General features: G+C 45.7%; 1 protein-coding gene across 1 annotated transcript in view; it reads left to right on the top strand.

Annotated features, from left to right (window-relative positions):
- TWF1 (twinfilin actin binding protein 1) overlaps positions 1-20,855 on the top strand; it is a 181,194-nt gene that overhangs the window by 144,004 nt on the left and 16,335 nt on the right. Inside the window, exon 7 of the mRNA XM_069628015.1 lies at positions 1,681-1,831. Within this exon, the coding sequence (XP_069484116.1) occupies positions 1,681-1,831 (151 nt within the window). The remainder of the gene's footprint in view (positions 1-1,680; positions 1,832-20,855) is intronic.

Genomic DNA, 20,855 nt, shown 5'->3' with positions numbered 1-20,855 from the left:
TCTATTAGAGGCCTTGTCCCTGGTCCTGCAGTCTGCGACGCAAATTGCCAAGCTGGCCTCCCTCCTAGCAAATGTTTTGCTGTGCACTCACCGGAGTGACCCGTTACTGTAGGAAGGGGTGGTCGCCCTTTTTCATCTCGGATCTCATGGGGATCTGCGGCTCTGCGGGGCTACCCCGCCCCAACCGCGGCTGTCGGGACCGCACTGTTGAGAGGGCGCAGGGCGGTGTAGGGCGGTCTTTCGAGCTCCCAAATCCGTGAAACTATCCGCGGCTCATCCGCCGGGGGTGAGAGCCGCCCCGCTGCAGATTTGTAGGTCCCCTTACCGCTACAGCCCACACGAGCCGTGCGCAGACGGGGCCTCCCCGCAGACCGGGAGCGCACCTCCGCGCACCGTCGGTGCTCCAATGTCCACGGCTTTCTCTGCCGATCCGCCGTTCGGAACTGTGCAGGGGGGAAGGCGCAATATGTGTGCTGTGCCGCTGCTGCTTCCAGTCACTCGAAGCTGCCTGTATTTAGAAGCAAGGCCTCCGCAGAGCTCCTGCTAGGCGGGGCCTACGCTGGGCTCCACGCTTTCGTTTCGATGTGGAAACGGGGGAGCACTTCAGTTGATCGGTGCTGGGCGAAAACTCCACCAATTTGCTCCGGGGTTTTTGCCACTGGCGGGGGGCACCTTCCCAAAGCCTCGTCTCGAGTCTCAGCTGTGGGGGGGGGGTCCTAGAAGTAGGGGCGCAGACCTCTCGCAGGACCTCTGATGAGCGAGCTCAGACTGGGCACGACATCACCCGTGCGCCCCCTGGTGGCCAGTGCTTTTGTACGTTTTTAAATCATATTTTCCATTTAAGACGTCATGGCAATGTCTTTTGTTCTGTTCTTTCTTCCTCTTTGTGACACCTGGCACCTGCAGACTACTTACTGCATAGGTCTGCACTATACACACTATTTTGATGGTTTTCAAGAACAGGAAAGGCTGGAGTAGAGAGCCTGTTGGTAGCCTTGTGCCAGAGGCTGGCAAAAGAGTAGCATGATGAGGGCTCCAGCCCAAATACAGCTTCCAAGACAATAACACAAACTTACGACGTTTGCATGCTTGGAGAAAATTTTGGCTGTGGGAGTATGGGAGGTCATAATTACTATAGCCAGACAAAAACATAGCAAAGGGATCAGACAATCCTCCCCATGAGAACTTCTTTTGACAGGTAGGGGGAGGTAAAGGTTTTGCCTCGTTAAAGAATTCCGAGACCCTTGGAGTAAGAGAGATGGCAATAATAAGTTTGCTGTGGTAAAGGTTCACTTGGATCAGCATCCCTGGTTCATCTCACCAGGCCAGTACGCTCCTTGGCACTGATACCCATAGAGCTGCTTGCAATTTAGCATAGGGACTGGACTTTGGACCAAGGACTCCAATTTCCCTTAGAGTAGACCCCATCTTGTCACTGTTGTATTCAAATACCCGTTTTGTGTTCACCGTTTGACTGGCGATCCTCCAACCCATTCCATTTAAGAACAATAATAAGTGTTGAAACCTCGCTGTGTTGTATTTTCCAAGGTCTCCACGCTGTGAGATCGCATAAGTACATTTGTGTGGCCAGGCATTTAAACGGGCGTACTACCTAAACCTACTACATTTTTTTTTTTTAACGCATTCGTTTTGTTGTCTTTTTGTTTCTCTTATTTATAGGAAATCGACATAAAGAATGAAACCATCATTTTGTCCGACGTCGAGAGCACGGAAGTGAAGGACTTACCCAAGAGGATCCCAAAGGATGCAGCACGCTACCATTTCTTCCTCTACAAGCATTCTCACGAAGGAGACTATTTGGAGTCCATAGGTATTTATTTTAGTTTTTTTAATCAATATTTCCCACTTTTATTTAAGTCCATTTTCTTTGCTTTCTTACTACATGCCATGATGGTTTTGACATTCAAATGATAGTGTGACCAGGGACACGATTCACAAAAATGCCAGGGGTAGTGTGGGTGGCACCACAAAACGGGTGACATTACAGGAAATGTCACATGACCTTTGACCTGGATGTTATTATTTACTCGGTAACCATGTGACATCACCGGAAGTGGCTTGCGGGTGGAAAAAAAAGTACATGGATGTACAATTTTCAAAATACCAAATAGGTACTAAAACAGACAAGAACATTTTAGAAGCCAACTGCATTTTAACAAGGGTGCTACCGCACCGTGGAAGTACTGTTGACTGGCGCCGGGTGCTGCTGGATGTGTACTTTGAAGTGGCTGGCGTTTGTGCAATTGCTTAACTCCACGAGAGTCTGGACCTGCCAGGAAGTCTTTATTGGTTGCACACGCCGCCTGGACTATACAAAAGGAAACAAAGTTGTGTCCCTGTGACGCCTCTCTGCCCCTGCTGTGGCAATGCCCCCTGGCCCGCATAAAGCACGAGCATCCAGCGCACCCGTGCGCGCACCGCGGAAGTACTCAGAAGTACTGTTGACTGGCACCGGGTGCTGCTGGACGTTTACTTGGAAGAGGCTGGCGTTTGTGCAATTGCTTAACTCCACGAGAGTTTGGACCTGCCAGGAAGTCTTTATTGGTTGCACACGCCGCCTGCACTATACAAAAGGAGACTAAGGTGACTGCTTGCTGTTTTAGTCAAACCACACCTTTGATCTCACGAGAGGTGCGCACCATTGTGCACATTGTGGTCATCACGTTGTGTTTGGGGACTTTCCATTTATTTCTACGTTGTGTTCACGTTATGTTTGCGGGAAGGGGCACATCCTCTTAATTGGTTAAGACACGCCTCCTCCATTGTCATACACGAATGCTGTAAACATTTAACATAGGACGGATTGCCTAAATTGTCTTTCTTCTTCTTTGAAGGTGTGTCCCTGTGACGCCTCTCCGCCCCTGCTGTGGCAACGCCCCCTGGCCCGCATAAAGCACGAGCATCCAGCGTACCCGCCCCTGTGCGCGCACCGTGGAAGTACTGTTGACTGTTCACGGTGCGCGGGGGCGCTGGGTGCTCCTAAGGGTCCAAATGATAACTAATATATGAAGCCAGCCCAACCAACTCTGGGTGAGGTTGGTATTCCACCTTGCGCACAAAGTCTTAATTTGTTTATTATTCAAAGCAAAACTGGAGGGCGGTTAATTCTGGGTCAGAGTGCCTCTCACAGTGACCAACTGGGCTTTTTTCCATTGAAGGGGCTTTTGTACATTCTATGCATCATCGTGACCTCGCCCAACCAAACATCCACTCAATCTGGTGGTGTTGAGGTCGCGCTGCAGCCACAGCAGACGCATGGTAAACCTCTTAACGATGGGTGTATTATCTATTACATTGCTCTAGTGTTTGTTTCAACCTGGAAAATAATCTTCCACTCAACAAAGGTGCTTTGCTAATGTGTAACTAATTTTGAAGGGCATTGGGTTCCCTATGGTACAGTCCCTATGGTTTATTCCTTACGCAGTGGTCGCCCCCCTTGCAAAACGGCTAAAAAGAATTCTAAAAATAAAAAAAAACAGTTTCCTCTAATCGTTCTCCAATTGTTGAGATGGTAAATATGGAGCAACTTCAGGACGAACAAAGCATTCCATCCGCCTGGACTTCTGCTGCGGCAAACAATATAATCTGCCACGAAGTGGCCTTTGCATATGCATGTTCTCAGGCGGAATTAGTAATGCCATCTCTGTCCAAACAGTCAATTGCTTCAAAGGGGGGGCTCTGGCTCGCCAGTCCTCATCCAGAAAGAGCTTCTTGAGTATGAGAATGGACGAGCCAGCATTTATGGGGGAGGAATCAAATGACCCATTGAATACCTCGCCCTCTGGTAATTCCATTCTCGCCCCGGCAGTTCTTGCGGCCCTCGAAAAACGGGTTCGCTTGTCGGATGGTCCCTCCACCCCAGTTGCCCTTCCTAGCTGCAAAAGAGCCGATGTTCACTTGTACTGCGAGGAAAGTGCAACGCTAGATATCTCTAACATTTTCTCTAGCTCAATAACGCCCAGTAACCCTCCAGTTACAACGGATCTGCCCAAAGAGTTGCCCCTGTCGGCCAAAACAGATCCAACTTCTCCGGTAGCTGAGGTTGCCTCTTCTCCTACTTCTAGGCCCTCTATCCCCCCTTTGGGCTTTGATCTGTTGGATCCTTCAGATGACCTGCAGTCCTTAGAGGCCTCGAACCCAGTTCTAACACGTATCTTGAATCTACTTGATAAAGGTCACAAATACACCCATTACGAACTTAGGGATTGCAAGTCCTCAATGAATGAAATATTATTTAAACTCAACCAATTGGAAGGCTTTATTTTTGCCGACTCTATCCGCTTGGAAGGTATAAATCCCCCGATTGGTGGGCGAGCACCCGTATTCACTGACAACTTAGCAAAGGTGGAATTTGCGAATATAGCTACTCAAAACGAATCGAGGGAACAGGTGGTTTTGCCAGCTATGTTGCCTCCAACTCAGCCAAACACGTATTCATTTGCGCAATCCTTTGCCCAAACGGTTGCTGCTCCTTTGGCTCCTCCTCACCATCGTATCCTCACTCATGCCCAGTTATGTCAAATGGTTAACATGAACCCAGAGAAGATTGATCAAATACTTTTCTTTGTTCAAAAGAATCCTATCGACTGCCCAACTGAGTGTGAAGAGTTCCAAGAGGACTTGGAGGTGGATGCAATTTTCCATCCGGACAGTCTGTCTGCTTTTACCAACCTCTTTTTGGAATCCAGGAGCGAACAAACGGTTCCAGATGGCAAAGCCAAGGTTAAGATTGGCGATTCAGCCAGTGCTGGCCAATTCTTTACCTCTCGCAAAGAAAAGCTCCTCTTTTTTAGAGCTCTAAAGAGGAAGGAGGATAGGCAGCCACCGCCTTCTGTGGCAAAACCATCTACCCCAAAAATAAACAAAAAAAGCAAAAATGACAATAAGAAAAATAAAAACTCTGACTCTATACGAATTGGCAGTACTGCACAGGAAGTCAAACAGCTTCCAGCCAATGAACTAGGCCCTTCCTCACTTGCTTCCCTTAGTGTATCAAAAAAAGCCTGCCAGCCTGCCTCAGAAAGTATTCATACAGGCTTGACAACCATAAATCACAAAGAAAAGAATAATGTGAGAAATCGTAAGGAAACAAAAGGGCCTACATCTTGTAGACTCCCTGTGCATTATGACAAAACACTGACTACTGCTCAAACCCAGCTATCAGCCTTTTTTAAGCCCATTGCTATTAAAGTGGCCCAGGCAGGGAAAGAACTACACCAATCTCCCTCCCTCCATGAAGTGACACAAACATCAAAGATGCAGTCCAACAAAGCAATTGGTTGTCCACAATCTAACTTACCTCTGGTAAGGGATACTAACCCTGACCAATTTGATCATGCAAACATGCAAAATGTCCTTCAAATGGAAGGCCAACCAGTTGAAAAGATTCCATATGAACGTGCAGACTCTTCAAAGCCTATAAACAAAACTAATACATCTTTTCCCACTATATTTGGCTGGGAGTCCGATCCGGACATTTATGGCAATAGACGTCTTAATCTGTCTGCCTTGCTGAAGACCTTTAGGCAAATTCCAGCCCTTAGGACGCTCCATTCAGATGACATAGAATGGATTACTCTTCCTCAAACTCAAAACTACAGAATGGTATGTAAAGTGCAAACCACCATTATTTCTGATTTGATATGGCAACACAGGAGTGAACTGCAAACGATTGGCCTCCTGCCGATAACATTTGAAATTCTTGATGAGGCCATAGCATTCAATGAAACACCACTTGGACAACCTGTTCCAACACCAATAACCACAGTCGCCCCAAAAGATCAGGGCGGGATTCATCCAGAAGTAATTAGTCAATTGGTTGACCTTTCAAATGCCAGTAAGGATTGGTCATGGTTATCCTCCTTGGCTTCCACACTAAACCCCGCCATGGACAACATTCCCACTTAACAAGTCCCACAAGATTTCCATTTTTTCATGGAATTCATGTGGTTTTACAAATCTTTACTCTTGGTTCAATAAGAAGCTTGATGTCAGAAATTGCGACATACTATTCTGTCAAGAAACTATGGCAATGCACGACATCATACTGCCCGGCTTCCAAGTCCTTCAAAAACCGGCTGATCGTGGTCCAAGTGGTCGTCCGCATGGTGAAATTGCTATTTGTATAAATACCAAATTCCACTTCACTACTCATGTAGTCTACGAATCCCCACTGTTTGTAGCTGCTGTCATATCCTTCCAACCTTCCTTAGTAGATGACTTTTTGTGTATCTTTATATCACAACCCCAATCGTCTCAAAACTAACAGTGCTTTTGATCAATTAGATACTTTTAGACAAAGTACTCGTTAAATATGCTGCCTGCGGATAATTATCGGCAGCGACTTTTAACGCTGAATGTTGGAAGCAACCCTTCACCAATATGGTCAATGAGCTAGCCCTATCGTCACATGGTAGGGGATCAATGTGGAATCGGCACTTAGAATATTGGGATCTAACATTTCTCCCTAATCAAAATCCAGGCATAGACTATACCTGGAAGAGGGGGCCACTGGGATCTCGTATAGATCATCTTGCTATCTCTGCGAACTTACAAGAGTGTTGTACTGACATCTTAACTATAGATCCGGAATTTGGTTACCATATGCTAATTTCGTTGACCATATATATTGATGTCACTGTTTTAGCCCATGATTTGAATCAGGGATTCTTGGAAGATGACAGACTACAGCTTTCAATAAGATGGAACAACCATCTATGCTATAGAATTAACGTTTGCATTGACAAATGGCTTGAGGGACTTCTGGACAGTTCTGGAAAGTGTCAATTAATTGACAAAGATCCAACCAAGTATTTGCAGATGTTAACGCAAACAATGGTTATGATCCAAAATGAAACAAACAATTCCAATGCAACAAATCAACCAAATGGCTGTCCAGAACGCCTTCTAGCGAAGCGAACCAAAAATGCAGAAATACGTACATTTTTTTAAAAATCAACTGTACACCAGACGAATGTTGAAAACTATCTGCACTACATATTGCAACAAATGTAAAAATATTAAATTATACATACACAATCTCAACAACCAAAAGATAATTAATTCTTTATGTCGTAACGACCGGAGATCAACACGGGCAATTCTGAGGTCAGACGCCAGTAAATTACATAAAAACCAGGCTTCCATGATTACTGCTGCAACATGGGCAAACTTTTATGAGCACCAATTTGCGGTTGCCCCACGTTTTTCCACCGTTAACGCAATTATTCCACAAGCGCCAATAATCTCATGGTCACTCCAAGATATTGAGTGTGCCATCAACGCTCTCAATTATTCAAAAGCAGCCGGCCCAGACAGGATTCCTCCCTGTGTTCTGAAACGACAGTCATCACTTTGGGCTAACGTATTGAAACCCCAATTTGACAATGTGCTATCATCCCTAGTCATTCCATCTTCATGGCTGGGTTCTATCATTGTTGCCATTTATAAAAAGGGGCAAAGGAGCAATCCCGCCAATTACCGGCCCATTGCATTGATGCGTTTGCTAAAGTTTTTGCCATCTTACTTTTACGGGAACTCAAATTATTTTTGAAAACCAACAATACCTTATCTCGCTTCCAGATTGGCTTCAGAGCACGGATGGGAACCTCTCTTAATGCTACACACCATGGCACATTTACTTGCCAAATCGAAGATTCCAGACACAGGGCCAATATTCACAGGGTCATTATCATTATATACATGGTCTCAGTGGATTTAACTGCCACCTTTGATTGCGTTGTGCGTGGCCTTCTTTGGCAAAAAATGCGGGCTATGGGCATTCAAGATCATCTTATATATCTAATTGCCAAATTGCACACCAACACCGTGCATTTTATTAGTCAATCTGGCCGGAGCTACCACGGGTCCAATTGCGATTGCACTAGGGGTTAAACAGGGTTGCAACTTGGCTGCCACCCTGTTTAATTTATATCTTTGCAGCATCAATGATATATGGTTGCAACAAATCAGCCACCCAGCTCGACTAAGCCACTTGAAAATCCAGAATTCACCGACGATGTAGTCATTTTCGATCGAACACCATCAGGTTTGCAAACAAAGCTATCATTGTTTGCTGAATATTGTCTATCCCACAATTTGCAGTTTAACGCAGGGAAATTGAACATCTTTCTATTTAATAACTTAAAGAAACGGTTCTGTCCAAGGATTTGGACCATTGGTTCGATTTCTATTCCACGGACTTCCACAATTCGATATTTGGGTTATTTGATATCCGACTCAAATGCAATATCAATTTGGAAGAACACCTTGAATCAAAAAGCAAAAACTTTATCAACACAAATGCGCATGATATTAGCCAAGTACTGTAAGTTCTCATTGCTTCCATTATATGAATTTTACATCCTTAAAGTCGAGGCGATTTTATTGTACACCCTTGACATGTGCTTGGCCAATATAAATCCCTTCTTGGATCAATTACACGGTCGCATTTGGAAGGGCGTGTTGCGTCTGGTTAACTCGCTCCCAAATGCGGTTCTAAGACAGGAATTAGGACTGATATCATTGTCTGCCTGCTATAACAGGCGACAACTAACAAATTTTGCAAAAATGCTATATCCACTCCAAAATTCTTTATATGAAGATCTGGGGAGGATGATTAATCACCTCAAACCTCCTTCCATTGAAAAATATCATAGAAAAATGGAAGCTCTCTTGGATGAGATAGCATTAACTCCCGCCGATCTTGAATTTCGCTAAGCACACGTCAAGAACCGACTATTTGCCTATGACTGGTGTAAAAGTCTAAGCGCTATGTAAAAATTAAAGTCCTACAAGGAAGCTGCCAAATTTGCTACAGTTCGCTCTCCCCATAAGCAATATCTTCAGCAATTCCCTTGTTCTATAGCCATAGATATGTACTTAAGGTTCAAACTTAACCAACTTCCAACCCTAGAGAGAACAAAAAACTGGATAAAGTCAAATGAAACCGGGTCTGGAGACACTTGTAGATTCTTTAAAGTGACCGACTCACATGAAACACTCAAGCATTTGACCATTTACTGTACTTATTTTGAAGTGCAACGTAATGAAATATTCAAAATTCAACATGCGAATGACTCTGTTGAATGTAGGTAATGGCTATGGCTAGCATGTATGTGGGGCTCAACAACCAAAGCCGTTTTACGGTTTACGCGTTTTCTAACCCTAGTGAATGCTGACTTAGAAAAATCTACAGCAACTCATGCAAGCGATTTTGTGTCTAAGCTGAAGGGAAATAGCTGCAGGTTTTTCTCTTGTAAAGAGGACACTGCATCTTCTCTTTAAACAGTTTCTCTACATGTATTTAAAGTTGGTTTCCATTCCTTCATTTTGTATGGGTTATAACACCTTCCGAACTGATAACATGTCACTTCAACTTGCAGCAGTTTCTCCTTTTGTTGGAGCATTCTCTGAACCTTCTGTGCTGTTGCTCCTTCACTCATTTCACGTACTGACGATTCCACTTCTGCTCCCTGTTCCAGGTTTTCTTCTTTCCCGTGGCGTTGAGGTTGACCTCTGTGTTCTCAGCACCTTCCTGCATTATGCCTGATGGGTTGATTTGCTCTTGTGAGCCTTTGCCCTCTACCTTGTTGGATGTCTCTGATGAAGCGCACAAGCACTCAGATCCTAGTCTCCTACTCTGCTCCCCCCTGGTGGCACCGCGTGCACAATGTGGCTAGGTTTTCTGCCTCCTATACATAAGTGTAATGATTTCTTGCTGTCGGTCCTCTAGCATACACCAGTTTCTGCTCTTCCTTGCTGCCCTGGGGGTTCAATATGTGATATCGGCTATTGTGCCTGCCAATCATCTCGTCCTTCGATGCATCATTGCGGTTTCTCCTCCTGGTGGGGTCAACTGCTCTCTGAAGTCTCTCTCTCTCGTTAATATTGAGAAATTACTCATTGGTGGTGCTTTTTACAGCTTCTTAAATGGGGTTTATAAGCAGTTATTCCAAGCCACATCACTTTCAAGAAGACCCACTCCTCGCGTGATTTCTTCATAAGCCAAAAGAGCCAGCCTGCAATACGTGACTTTTGCTGACCTTTATATTCAGATAGATGGACCTGCTCACATTGATGGGATTGCTGACTCCCCGGTTATTTAATGACCCATTGCCACAACACCACCAAGAGAAAGTCTCTCTATGCATAGCCCTTCAGGAATGTCACTCTGAGGGATGTGGTCTGCCAACTATTGGTTCCATCCTTCTCAAGTTTCTGCTCATTTATCTTTCCGCACCCATTTCTTGACTCCAACCAGACAGTTGGCTTGGCAGTCCCAGAAAAAACTCTGCTGTGGTTTTTCAAGTGACTATTAAAATGTCCCTATCAATTAAGGCTTCAAGGGAAATCCTGAGCAAATCTCAAGCTATCACGTATCCATACTGCAACTAATTCCAATGCCGTCCAAATAGTACTAGAAAGTGCCGTCACTGCAAAATGCTCTTGGTCACTAGCTGGCTGTATTTCACTTCCTTATGATCTGCATTCCATTGTAATCCACCATCATTGACTAAATATGCACCTGTGCTACCGCAATCATTTTATCGCCCTCTCAACCCATTTGATCTTTCCAACAGTTGAATTTCTGTACTACTCTAGCTCAACTTGTCCCCTCCTTGTAGCCTCTTTTTGCTTTCTCTGAAAGACCACACTCTGGTTACCCCCGATGAAGGCGCAATATGTTGGTCTGTGGGCAAGTCTAAGTGTTCTTACACCACTATGGCAGTGACTGGCATGGTATAAAACTTAACATAATACCTCAGCAAAATTGACATATACAGTTTTGTGCTGATATATTACATTGTTTACCCTGTAATCATTACTTCTGATTGACATTGTGTAGAAGTGAAAATACAAACAAGGTTGACAAATGTCACACTCCAAGGTAGGCTGAAAAGGTAATTGCCAAATGGATGAATGGCAGCAAGATTGTTGGAGGAGAGGGGGGAGCAGGAAGCACAGATTGGGAGGCGAGAGTGGGAGCAGAAGACAACATGAAGGGAATGGCTGCCAAAGCGGAAACAGAGAAGCAGAGAGTGGGTGGGTGAGCAAGAAAAGGGACAGGAAAGGTGGGTCACAGATTGTGCGGAGTGCAGGCGAATGGGGAAGTTGGGGTAGGGGCAGACAAGGTGGTGTTCTAAGCGTTCTTCCTTACTGTTGAGATGGATTTCTGAACTCTGACCTGGTGAGCATAGGTACAGAAGGCCACCTAGTGGCCAGCCTAGTTTCTTGGAACAGGGTAACCTTCTGGACAAGCCAGACTAATCAAGCTAGCATTAGCAGCAGTCAAGACTAGGTCTCAGGAGTGGTGAGGGTGATTGAAAGCCCACAATGAGCACACACAGTAAATGACACTACAAATTACTCTGTCAGGTGTATCTATCAAAAATACATATACATTTATTAAAGGCCTTTTAAATCATACACCAAGCAATTCTCAGTAATAACTAAATGAACACAATACTATTAAACATATATACAGTCACCAATGACCTAAAGGAATAGTAAACCGTAAGGGTCCACAACCTGTAAAGAAAGGGAGCATACAGTGCAAATATCGTTTTGGCAATCCTTCACTCTACAAACCATAATTGAGAGGCAGTCCAATCCTAAAATGAGTTTAGCCCTGTGCTTAACGCTACTTTCGGTACTGGTGCACGCGATTGTGCGGCTGAGCCAAAACAGGGTCTCTTGCAGGGGCTGTAGCTACTCAGGGAGGTGGGTGAGGCAGTGAAAAAGAAGTTCCCACTAGTCAAGGAGGGGTCTCCGCAAGAGGGCAGAACAGTATCCAACAGGTGGGAACAGCTCGGTAGCACAGGCTACCTCGATAAAGAAGAGTGGCCCTCAGGGGACACTCGTGCATAAAAATTGATGTATGCGCTTGGGCCACCGGTAAAGGTTGCAAGTACCCACCGACCCTTGTCGCACTCCGACCAAACTTCGGCAGTCGAGTCCACTTCGGTCACAGGTTCAACTCCTGCAGTTGCGCGGCTCTACTGCTTTCAGGGGCTGCATTCCAGGGATGATTCTGTGGTGCGACAGTGACGATGTCTCTGCTCCTGACGAATGGATCAGGCCAATTCCACTGCAGCAAGTCTGAGAGCCGAGGTGGGCACAGCAGCAAGTCACCCACGAAGTTCGTCACCACAGCTGGGTGACGGTGACCTTGTATGCTCGGGTTCAGGTGTACTCTCCTAATTCCAGACCTATGAATGCTAGGTGTACGAAACTCGACGGGGGAGTGCCTTATACTCCGAGCTTACAGTCTCCAAGTGCTCAAGTTTCAACTCGAGACAGCAGCAGTTCGAGGGGAAAGGTCCCATTCAAGCTGGTCAGTTAACTGGGTGGTCCAGGAACACTTCCGAGAAGGCTCGCTTACAGGTTACGTTGGAGGTGCCGAGAATAGTTAGTCCCACTATTCCAATGGGTCGAAGCACCTTTGCAGACCTTCTAGGTTCAATCAGAAACAGGGGGTCCAACAGGATGACAGCTGGCTCAGGGTGCCAAACCTTCCAGCAGGTCACCAGCGGTTCCTCGGCACTGCTTCTTGGTTTCAGGATACTTGGCTCCTTTCCTAAGTTTGGAGTGATCTCAAGAGATGGGCCTGAAATGGGTGTAAGATGCCGTCTCTTGTCCAGAATCTCCTTCGCACCAAAATGAAGAGGACCCATGAGAGATCGGCTCACATACCGCCATCCCAGACGTGGACCAATCACGGACCACAGTGGTCCCAGTCATTCCCAGCACACCAGACATCCTAGCACCCACAATGTCTATTGGAACTGGACAGTCCAGCCCACATCCTGGAGGCACACAAGCAAGGCATGCAGAAGCCTGTGAAAGCTTTGGTTTTGTGAAGGGGGTCTGCATGACCAAATAAGGAATTTCCTGGGTCTGCTCGACCTAGGGAAGGCAAAGGGACAAGATGGCCAAAGGGCAGAACAAAGGATCTTGTGGCATGGCCATTTTAGGCACTGGCCACTGTCCTGGGCCAAATGCGGTAAACGTGGTATGGACCATAAAAAAGGGTTAAAAATACATGAAAAGCAACCGCTGCCACCAGCTCTGTCCATGGCACATTTGTACATTCACCAAAAAATCATTTGAGGGTGTATAGGGCCTTAAAAACGAAAAGGGGCCCCTAGCGCACTATACTGTAAGGTACTTTGTGCACTGATAGAATGTTGCTAAAGAATAGCAACAAATTGAAAGACTAAGGGAAACAAGGTCTCCCAGTACTGACTGTCTTAAGGGCATGTCAGTTTCCCCATAACAAAATTAGCAAAAAGCCCAGCAGAGTACAGCAGAAGGTCGGCTTCCCTGGAAAAATTCAGGCTAGGATGGTCAGACAACAGCAAGAAGTTGGGGCAGTACACAAGTGGAGGGAAAATTACACATAAATGGAAATATTTCCTAACACTTACTGCTAAGCAACACACCACACAGCTATGCAAGAAAAGATAGATTGTGCTCAAAGAAGGGTTGGAGCGCATTTAGAGAGAAAGGACCTCTGTGAACATGTTTTTGCAAAGGGTGACTGTATGGTCACATTAACATGGTTTTGGTTGCAAGGGGAGAATTGCTGTCTCAAAATACATTCTACATTGGTGTCATGGGTCCCCTGGTACACCGCTTGGGCCATTAACTGGGTTTCTTATCACATACACAACCAAGACCTGTGGTGTTGCTGGTGCCTAGGAGACTGGCTATCTGGCACTGGGGTCATTGAGGGGACGGCTGTGTGGGACAAATAATCATTAGGGAGCAATACTGGTGACTAGAAACGGACCTTGATGTCCACGGATAACCTGTTCTCAACATCTTATGAGATCCAATGGAATTTTCAGCTTGGCACTCACCTTGGATATGAATTTCTGAAATCCAGTTAGATTTGTTTAGATTTTGGCAATGACTGCCATTTTGGGGACATTGAGTATTAATAGCCATGCTCCCCCTGCTTAGTGTTCTGGATCATGTATGAAACGCTTACCTGCAGCTGAAGCTCCAGATTCTCTTGGCCTTCTTAAGTAACCCGGTCATCTAGCAGGCTGCCACTTTCACAGGCTGCCTTGAATCTTGTAAGGGACCAGAAGAACCCAGTAAGTTGATTACAGGAGTTCTTGCTGTGCTAACATTAGTAAGCGTGTGGATTACAAACCCTTTTGATACGTTTGGCTTACTGGCGTGAGCACTACTTACCAGAGAACATGCACCAAAACTATTTGGTGGATACATAGCTTTCAAAAAGTTGTTTTAATAAGACTTACCAGTGCTCCTGTTTGGACCCAGAACCTGCACAGCTGACCTCTGCAACAACTGATTAGGATAGCTTCTTCAGATTCCAACACTGGATGCATGCACAGGTACATGGGAAGAAGACAAGTATTAGGGCTGGGAGAGTGCACAGGGATTCTTCTTAAGCAACTCTTGCTCACGTTGCAGGGATGCACTCACACATCCCTGATCACCCATGTATCCCCTTTTCCCCTGCCAAGGCTCCTCTTCTTTCACTTTAGTATGTCCAGGCAGGGAGCGGAGCCCAGGTGAAGAATAAAGCGGCTCCATTTTGCTCCCGCAGTAGACTGGTTACCTGGTGACAATTGTGAGCAAATAAATGCGAGAGACGTTTACTCCTTTCTGGATACGAAACGCTGTATTGTCCGTTAACACCCTCGGCGGGGGGCGCAAGCCAGTCAGGGAGATTCGAACACAGGCTGTATTCTCTGGTATAAGCCTGCATTCCGAGCTCCCCCACGGCTGTGCGCCCCTCGCCCTGTGCCTCCCTAGCTCCCTCCTCCGTACTTTTCTCCTGTCAGGCTATGCCTCATCTGCTACAAGAATCCGCTCTCATTGTCCAAAATGGACTCCTATTGCCGACACGGCCTCACGAGACAGGAAAGTTATCCCCTTTTTAAAAAAGAATTCTTAGCCATTAGCACCCACGTGTAGGTTACTTGCGGTGCTAATGGCTATATGACCCGCAGCAGTGACTTCACCCTTTCAAGTGATGACCTAGAGGTCTTTAATGAAGGAAAGAAGATCAGTACACAAACATATAGGTAAAAATTAAATGTTCCTTTTGGCTTTTAGATAACTTTAGAATAGTTGTTTTTTTTTTGGTTTACATAGACATAAGACCAGTTAAGAGACGTTAGAATATTAGAGAGCCCAATCCTTGCAACCCACAGTAACGTCAGCTGCCCAGAGAAGGAATCCAGGATAGAGGCCGTATACAATAGGATGTTGTCTGGTGCAGATTTCCACCACAGACAGCAAGCTGAATGCGAGCACCCAGCAAATTTATCGTTCACTTAAACAGTGGCCAATCACCAAGCAAACACTCAACACATTAACAGCCTTGCATGATTAAAACCGAAGGACCAACCTCATGGAAGTGGACGGAATAAAGGGGGGCAGGGGGCTGTCCCTTTCGGGAGGCGTCGGAGTCAGGAGTAGAGCACTTCAGACCTTGGTGGTACGACGTGGAGGAAAGGAGTAGGTAAGAGAAGTGCAGAGGTGGACCTCGGAGAAAGGAGAGATGAGGGAGGGGCTAGCATAGGGAGTTGGGAGACAGAAGAGTGGATTAGGGGGTGAAAGAGGGAAGCATGAAGGGAGGCGACGGAAGAGGAGAGGTGGGGGCAGAAGAGGGAAGGGAAGAGGTGGGGGCGGAAGAGAGAAGAGAAGAGATGGAGCCTGGGGAGGTGGTGGATTGAAGAGGAAGAACAAAGTGTGTGTCGAGGAGGCCAGAAATTGGAAAGGATAAAACAAGTGGAGAAAGCGAAAGGAGGAGGGCTAGACACTTAGAGAAATGCGAAGAAGGGAGGACACAATGAATAAAGAGATGAGACCAGGTTGGATGGAAGCAAGAGACCATTTAAAAACCTGTCTCTGAGTGGAGTCCCTCAGTGGTGGAGAGGTTACAGATGAAGGAGGTGGGGAACAGGTTCAAAACCACTTGAACCTGTCCAACAGCAATAGGAGGAGGAGGAAAGAAGCCAGTGTTAGGGAGATTTATCATTGTTTGCGTCATCCCCTCTCATAGTGAGACCTCCAGCACTTTTGCTGGAGTTCTGGACCTGAATGAGTGGAGCCTTTTTCCTCTCATTCATTCTTCTGGGCGCTGTCTTTTAGAACTCTATTCTTTATGTTCTACCTGTACTATGGAGTCTGTCTGCTCCATATCTCTTAAAAGAAGCTGTGTTTTACTACTGCAGCACACAGCTCCTTATGGGCAGTGTTGCTGGGGACCCTTAGAGCCCTCCTTTTAATATTATTTTTCTGTATCCTCAAGTAACTACAGTTCGAGATATTTAGCATCTCTCCCAAAACTCTATAGTCTGAGAGATTGGCACAAACTACCTTTAGTGGAGTGCCAAAGGGATACCTAGTATGCCCATTCTCATTGCTCCTGTGACATTTTAGTCACATAGACAATCACCTAGTTATGGCTATTAGCAGTGGACATGTTTTACCAACTATTGAGTATTTGTTGTACTGCAGGCTATGTCTATAGCCTCGGTAGTGCACAATAGGGCCACCCAAGTACCAACTTGGGGCCTCCCTTCTTTTTTCGCCATAACTAACATGGTTATTTTTTGTTAGCCCTTCTTTTCTACCATTCTGGGAGGGGGTGGTCAGTGTGTGTGTTTTGACTTTGGTGGGCACCAGTAGGTATCCCTGCCTAGGCTTATGAGAATCTGGCCAGGCAGGAAGTGGGGAGGAATTTTCCACCCCCGTCCTTTGTTTGCCAGAGTGCCTGAATAGGTCCCCCTCCCACAGGGGTCTGGCTATCCTAACTGGAAATGCTCCTTTCTGTAAAATGCTGAGAGAGATTGCAGAGGAGTGTTTACTGGAACTGTATAAAATGTGAGACTTCTGGAGTGAAAAGCAAGTCAACCACTGGAAACAGAAGTAACTGAAGAAGAAGACGACCAGAGACGCCTGCAGACCCTTTGCAACACAGTGAAGTAACCACTGCTATCCAGACCCTGTTTTCAATGTGACAGAGGAGCTTCGAAGAGGACTCCTCCTCTCCTTTGGCTGGTGGGAACAACCAGTCCCAAGAAGAACTTTGAAACAAGCCATCTCTCGAGGTCCTAGGAGCTTCCAGAGCTGTGGAACCCTAATACCAGGAGACCTGCTGCCCATTTCGAGTGCATCGCTGTGGAAAGGCTGAATCCGTCCAAATCTTTGAATTTGTAAAGACACTCCAGAGATGCGATCCATCTCGCCCAGACCCCCTCACCAGATTGTGGAACTGCAGGAAGCGAAGAAGATTGACTGGGCGATCCGTGTCCTTTGTTGTTGCTGCAGAAAAGTCACCAAAACTGCAGAGTGAACCAAGAAGTTGCTGAAAGTCATGCTACAGGTCCTCCTTCGAGATTGCTGCTGGGTGACCCCATCTATTGCCCTGCCTTCAGTCACCGGACCAAGGAATCCGGAGGTGAGGTCCAGAGCTGCAACATCGCAGAACATCCAGCATGAACATTTTCTTCTACCTTGAGGTACTGTGGGGAAAAGGGTATTGCTCATCTCATTCCAAGAAGTCACTCCAGGGCGTTGGCGTGCACTGGGAACGAGAGACGATCTCACACCACCAGTCATTATAGCAGAAGCCAAGTGTTGCATGATATGCACGGGAACTCTCATAGACTTTGGTGGTGCACACAAATGTTACAATGCAGACACATAGTTGTACTTATTACCTTAGGAAGGTCCACCTTGAGCTGGGAATCGATTCAGGTCCCAGGCCTGGGGACACCAGTTCTAGCCAATCACAGTTCAGTACCCTAGGGGTAGGTAGCAACGGGCAAGAACCAATAATCAGACCCTCACACTGCAACATTGTTAAAATGTAGTAATAATTGGATGGGCCAGGTCTGACATCTGACATGGGAGAGCCAGTGAACTAAGACGTATAGGGACCACTATAGGTGGACTACCACTCAATTCTCAATTCAATTGCTCGATAGGTTTGCTGGAGAAGGGCCCAGGTTATGACGTCTGTGTGAAGCAATGTTCCCTAAAAACTGGCCTGCGAGCCAGAGATCGCTGAGACATTCCAGGTGCTTTTCCTTTTCCTTGTACTGATCCCTGTTGGTTTTGGCTGTAATAAAGCGCAGTTGAACTTGCTGTTTGCCTGGGCCTATGTTCCTTTGAGGGAATGTGTTGGGCCTTGCATGAGTTTTGAGTCTGCGAACTCCCAGTAGCTCTGGACCAACCTGGGAGATTTCCCAACAACCTCTGATTGGTTAATGTGAATTGGAACCCCTCATATCCCTTGATTGACATGGTTATTCAGAAATTCAGGACATTACTAGAAGGTTATAAATGTGAGACACCAGATGGGGACATAGTGGTAATAGGGGATTTGAATTCTATGTGCCTAGCCTTACTAAAAGAAGAAAAAAAATCCACCTTGACTGAGACACTTGTCATGAAAATTCGAAAAAACTGCATGTCAGTTTGTGGAATAATGTTACCAAAGAATCGGGACTTCCAATGTCAAGGGAGAAATCCTTAGTAAATTCTATTGGCGTAATGGTGCCACTAACTCACGCATAAACTACATCTTCATGACGGATTTAATCTTTCATAGCTGCAAATATTTCTTTATTAAGCAAACTGAATTAAGTGATCATCATATTCTAATTGCTACGTTAAGATTGAAAAAATGTCACCATTCGATCTGATGTTTTGATGAATGTAGATCCTCATTACAGAAAAATCGAATATGGAGACCAAAGCCGAGTAAAGTCTTTAACGCCGATTAATGTCTTTAATGAAAGATTTACAAACTTTTATAATACTACAATTGCCAAAGGATGGAGGTGATGAAAGTAGAACGTGTTCCCACCTTTATCCAGAACGAAACATGTGGTCTATCAGTGAGTGCATCTAAGCAGAGATAGTGACAACGTAACTTTGAGATAGTACAAACAAGAAAATGAACATTCAGCAGTGAGATTAGAAATCAAAACTGTTCAAAAGAGCCATCGGGGAAACTGGAAAGAATAAGATTACACAAACAAAAGTACAAAAATGAGTTAAAAGCACACATGCACTTACTCTTACAAAAAAAAAAAATGAGGAGCGTATGTTGGAAGCCATCCTCAAAAATACTTGTGTTCACTTTTGGTCATACGTACAAAATGAGGCTCATAACCAAAAGGAAACCCAGTCCAATCTGATCATCCAGCCGCTTTGTACAAATCCACTGGGAAAAGCAAAGTAAATACTAATATCTTATGTTGATTTATACTGTGCACCGCTACCATTTGCATGGTCTCCAGGCGCTCACGTGGCTCTGTAGGAAAGTGGGTTGGGTAGGTTAGTGAGGGAAGATGGATAAATTAGAGGTTGTGCTCTTCTGGTGAGGCTTGCAGAACTAGCAGAAACTGGCCTCTGTGCATGTCAACTTTCTGAGTGTGCTTTCATTGTGTGCACTAAGCTTGTTGTTTCCGGAGGGGTAAGGTGTAGTGTCTGGGTTGTTTGCGGTTGTTTGTTCGTGTGGTGGATGTGTGTGTTTAGTGTGGCGGCCCTTTGGGTGTGTGTGGTACTTGGTCGGTAGGGGAGCATGGTGCAGGAGTGGTTAGTTGGTGGCAAACTTCTCAGGGCAGCTAGCTTGCAACACAGTGGCAAGATTCAAGGGCAGTGGTACCCTTTTCAACCTAGTGTCTAGTCTATACTCCAAAAATGCAGTTAAGTTTAAACACATTGGTTATACTCACAAATGCACCTAAGTTCAAGGCAGTGGCGGTACTCAAAATGCAGCTATGTTTGAACACATTGGCTATACTCACAAGTGCATCTAAATTCAATGCAGTGGCTATACTCAAAATGCACCTAAAATCAACACAGTGGCAAAGCAAAGGGCATCATTACTTTTAAAACCGTGGCAGACTATATGGGGAGCAGCTAAAATCAACACAGTGGCAAAACATAGGGAAGTAGGTTTTTTTTCAAACGGTGGCAATATATAGGGGGCAGCTAAGCTAAAATCAACACAGTAGCAGAACAAAGGGCAGCAGGGTTTTTAAAACAGTGGCAGTCTATAGGGTGCAGCTCAAATCAGCACAGCTCCCAAATGGATTGCCTCCTTCCTCAACAACAAAAAACAAATAACCCTCCTCTTTTGTCTCAGCTGCTCGCTCACTTAACACTGGAGAACCACAAGGTGCATGTCTATCTGCTCTCCTTTTCAACCTCTATATTTCTAACCTTCTGGGAATTATCCGCCTGCACAATATCTTATGCTACAACTACGCTGATGATACCCAAATCATCCTTAAAATCCACAACTTAGACTCCAACTCGCAGCCTGCCTCCTAGATATCAACCACTGGATGACTATAAGCCACCTCCTCTTAAACCCCACTAAAACCGGTATCATGGTGTACGGCAACACTAAGCTTCTACTTCGTCCACTTCCTTGGCCCCCTTCCATGGGCCAACCCTCCACCCCCTCAGCCATAGTAAAAAACCTTAGATTCACTATGGACTCTGGCCTAACCCTCTCCCGACAGGTCAACAATGTATCTAAATGCTGTCACTACCATCTCAAAATTCTCAGGCACATTTTTCCCTACCTCTCCTTTCCGAACAGACTTGCCGCTGTTATGTCTATTGTAATGTCGAGACTGGACTTTGCCAACTCCCACTACCTAGGAGTCCCAACATATACCACCTTAATAAACTCCAAAGAGCGCATAACGCTGCTGCTAAACTGCTCCTCGTCCTGAATCCAAGAGACCACATCTCTCCAGCTCTCAGGGGACTCCACTGGCTCTCAGTTGGACAAAGGGCCACTTTCAAGAGCCTGTTCATCACTC

Source organism: Ambystoma mexicanum, chromosome 12, assembly GCF_040938575.1.
Source record: "Ambystoma mexicanum isolate Mex_15411 chromosome 12, UKY_AmexF1_1, whole genome shotgun sequence".
Lineage (NCBI taxonomy): Eukaryota > Metazoa > Chordata > Amphibia > Caudata > Ambystomatidae > Ambystoma > Ambystoma mexicanum.
The sequence above is the reverse complement of the archived record's forward strand: the minus strand, read 5'-3'. Positions and strand labels throughout refer to the sequence as shown.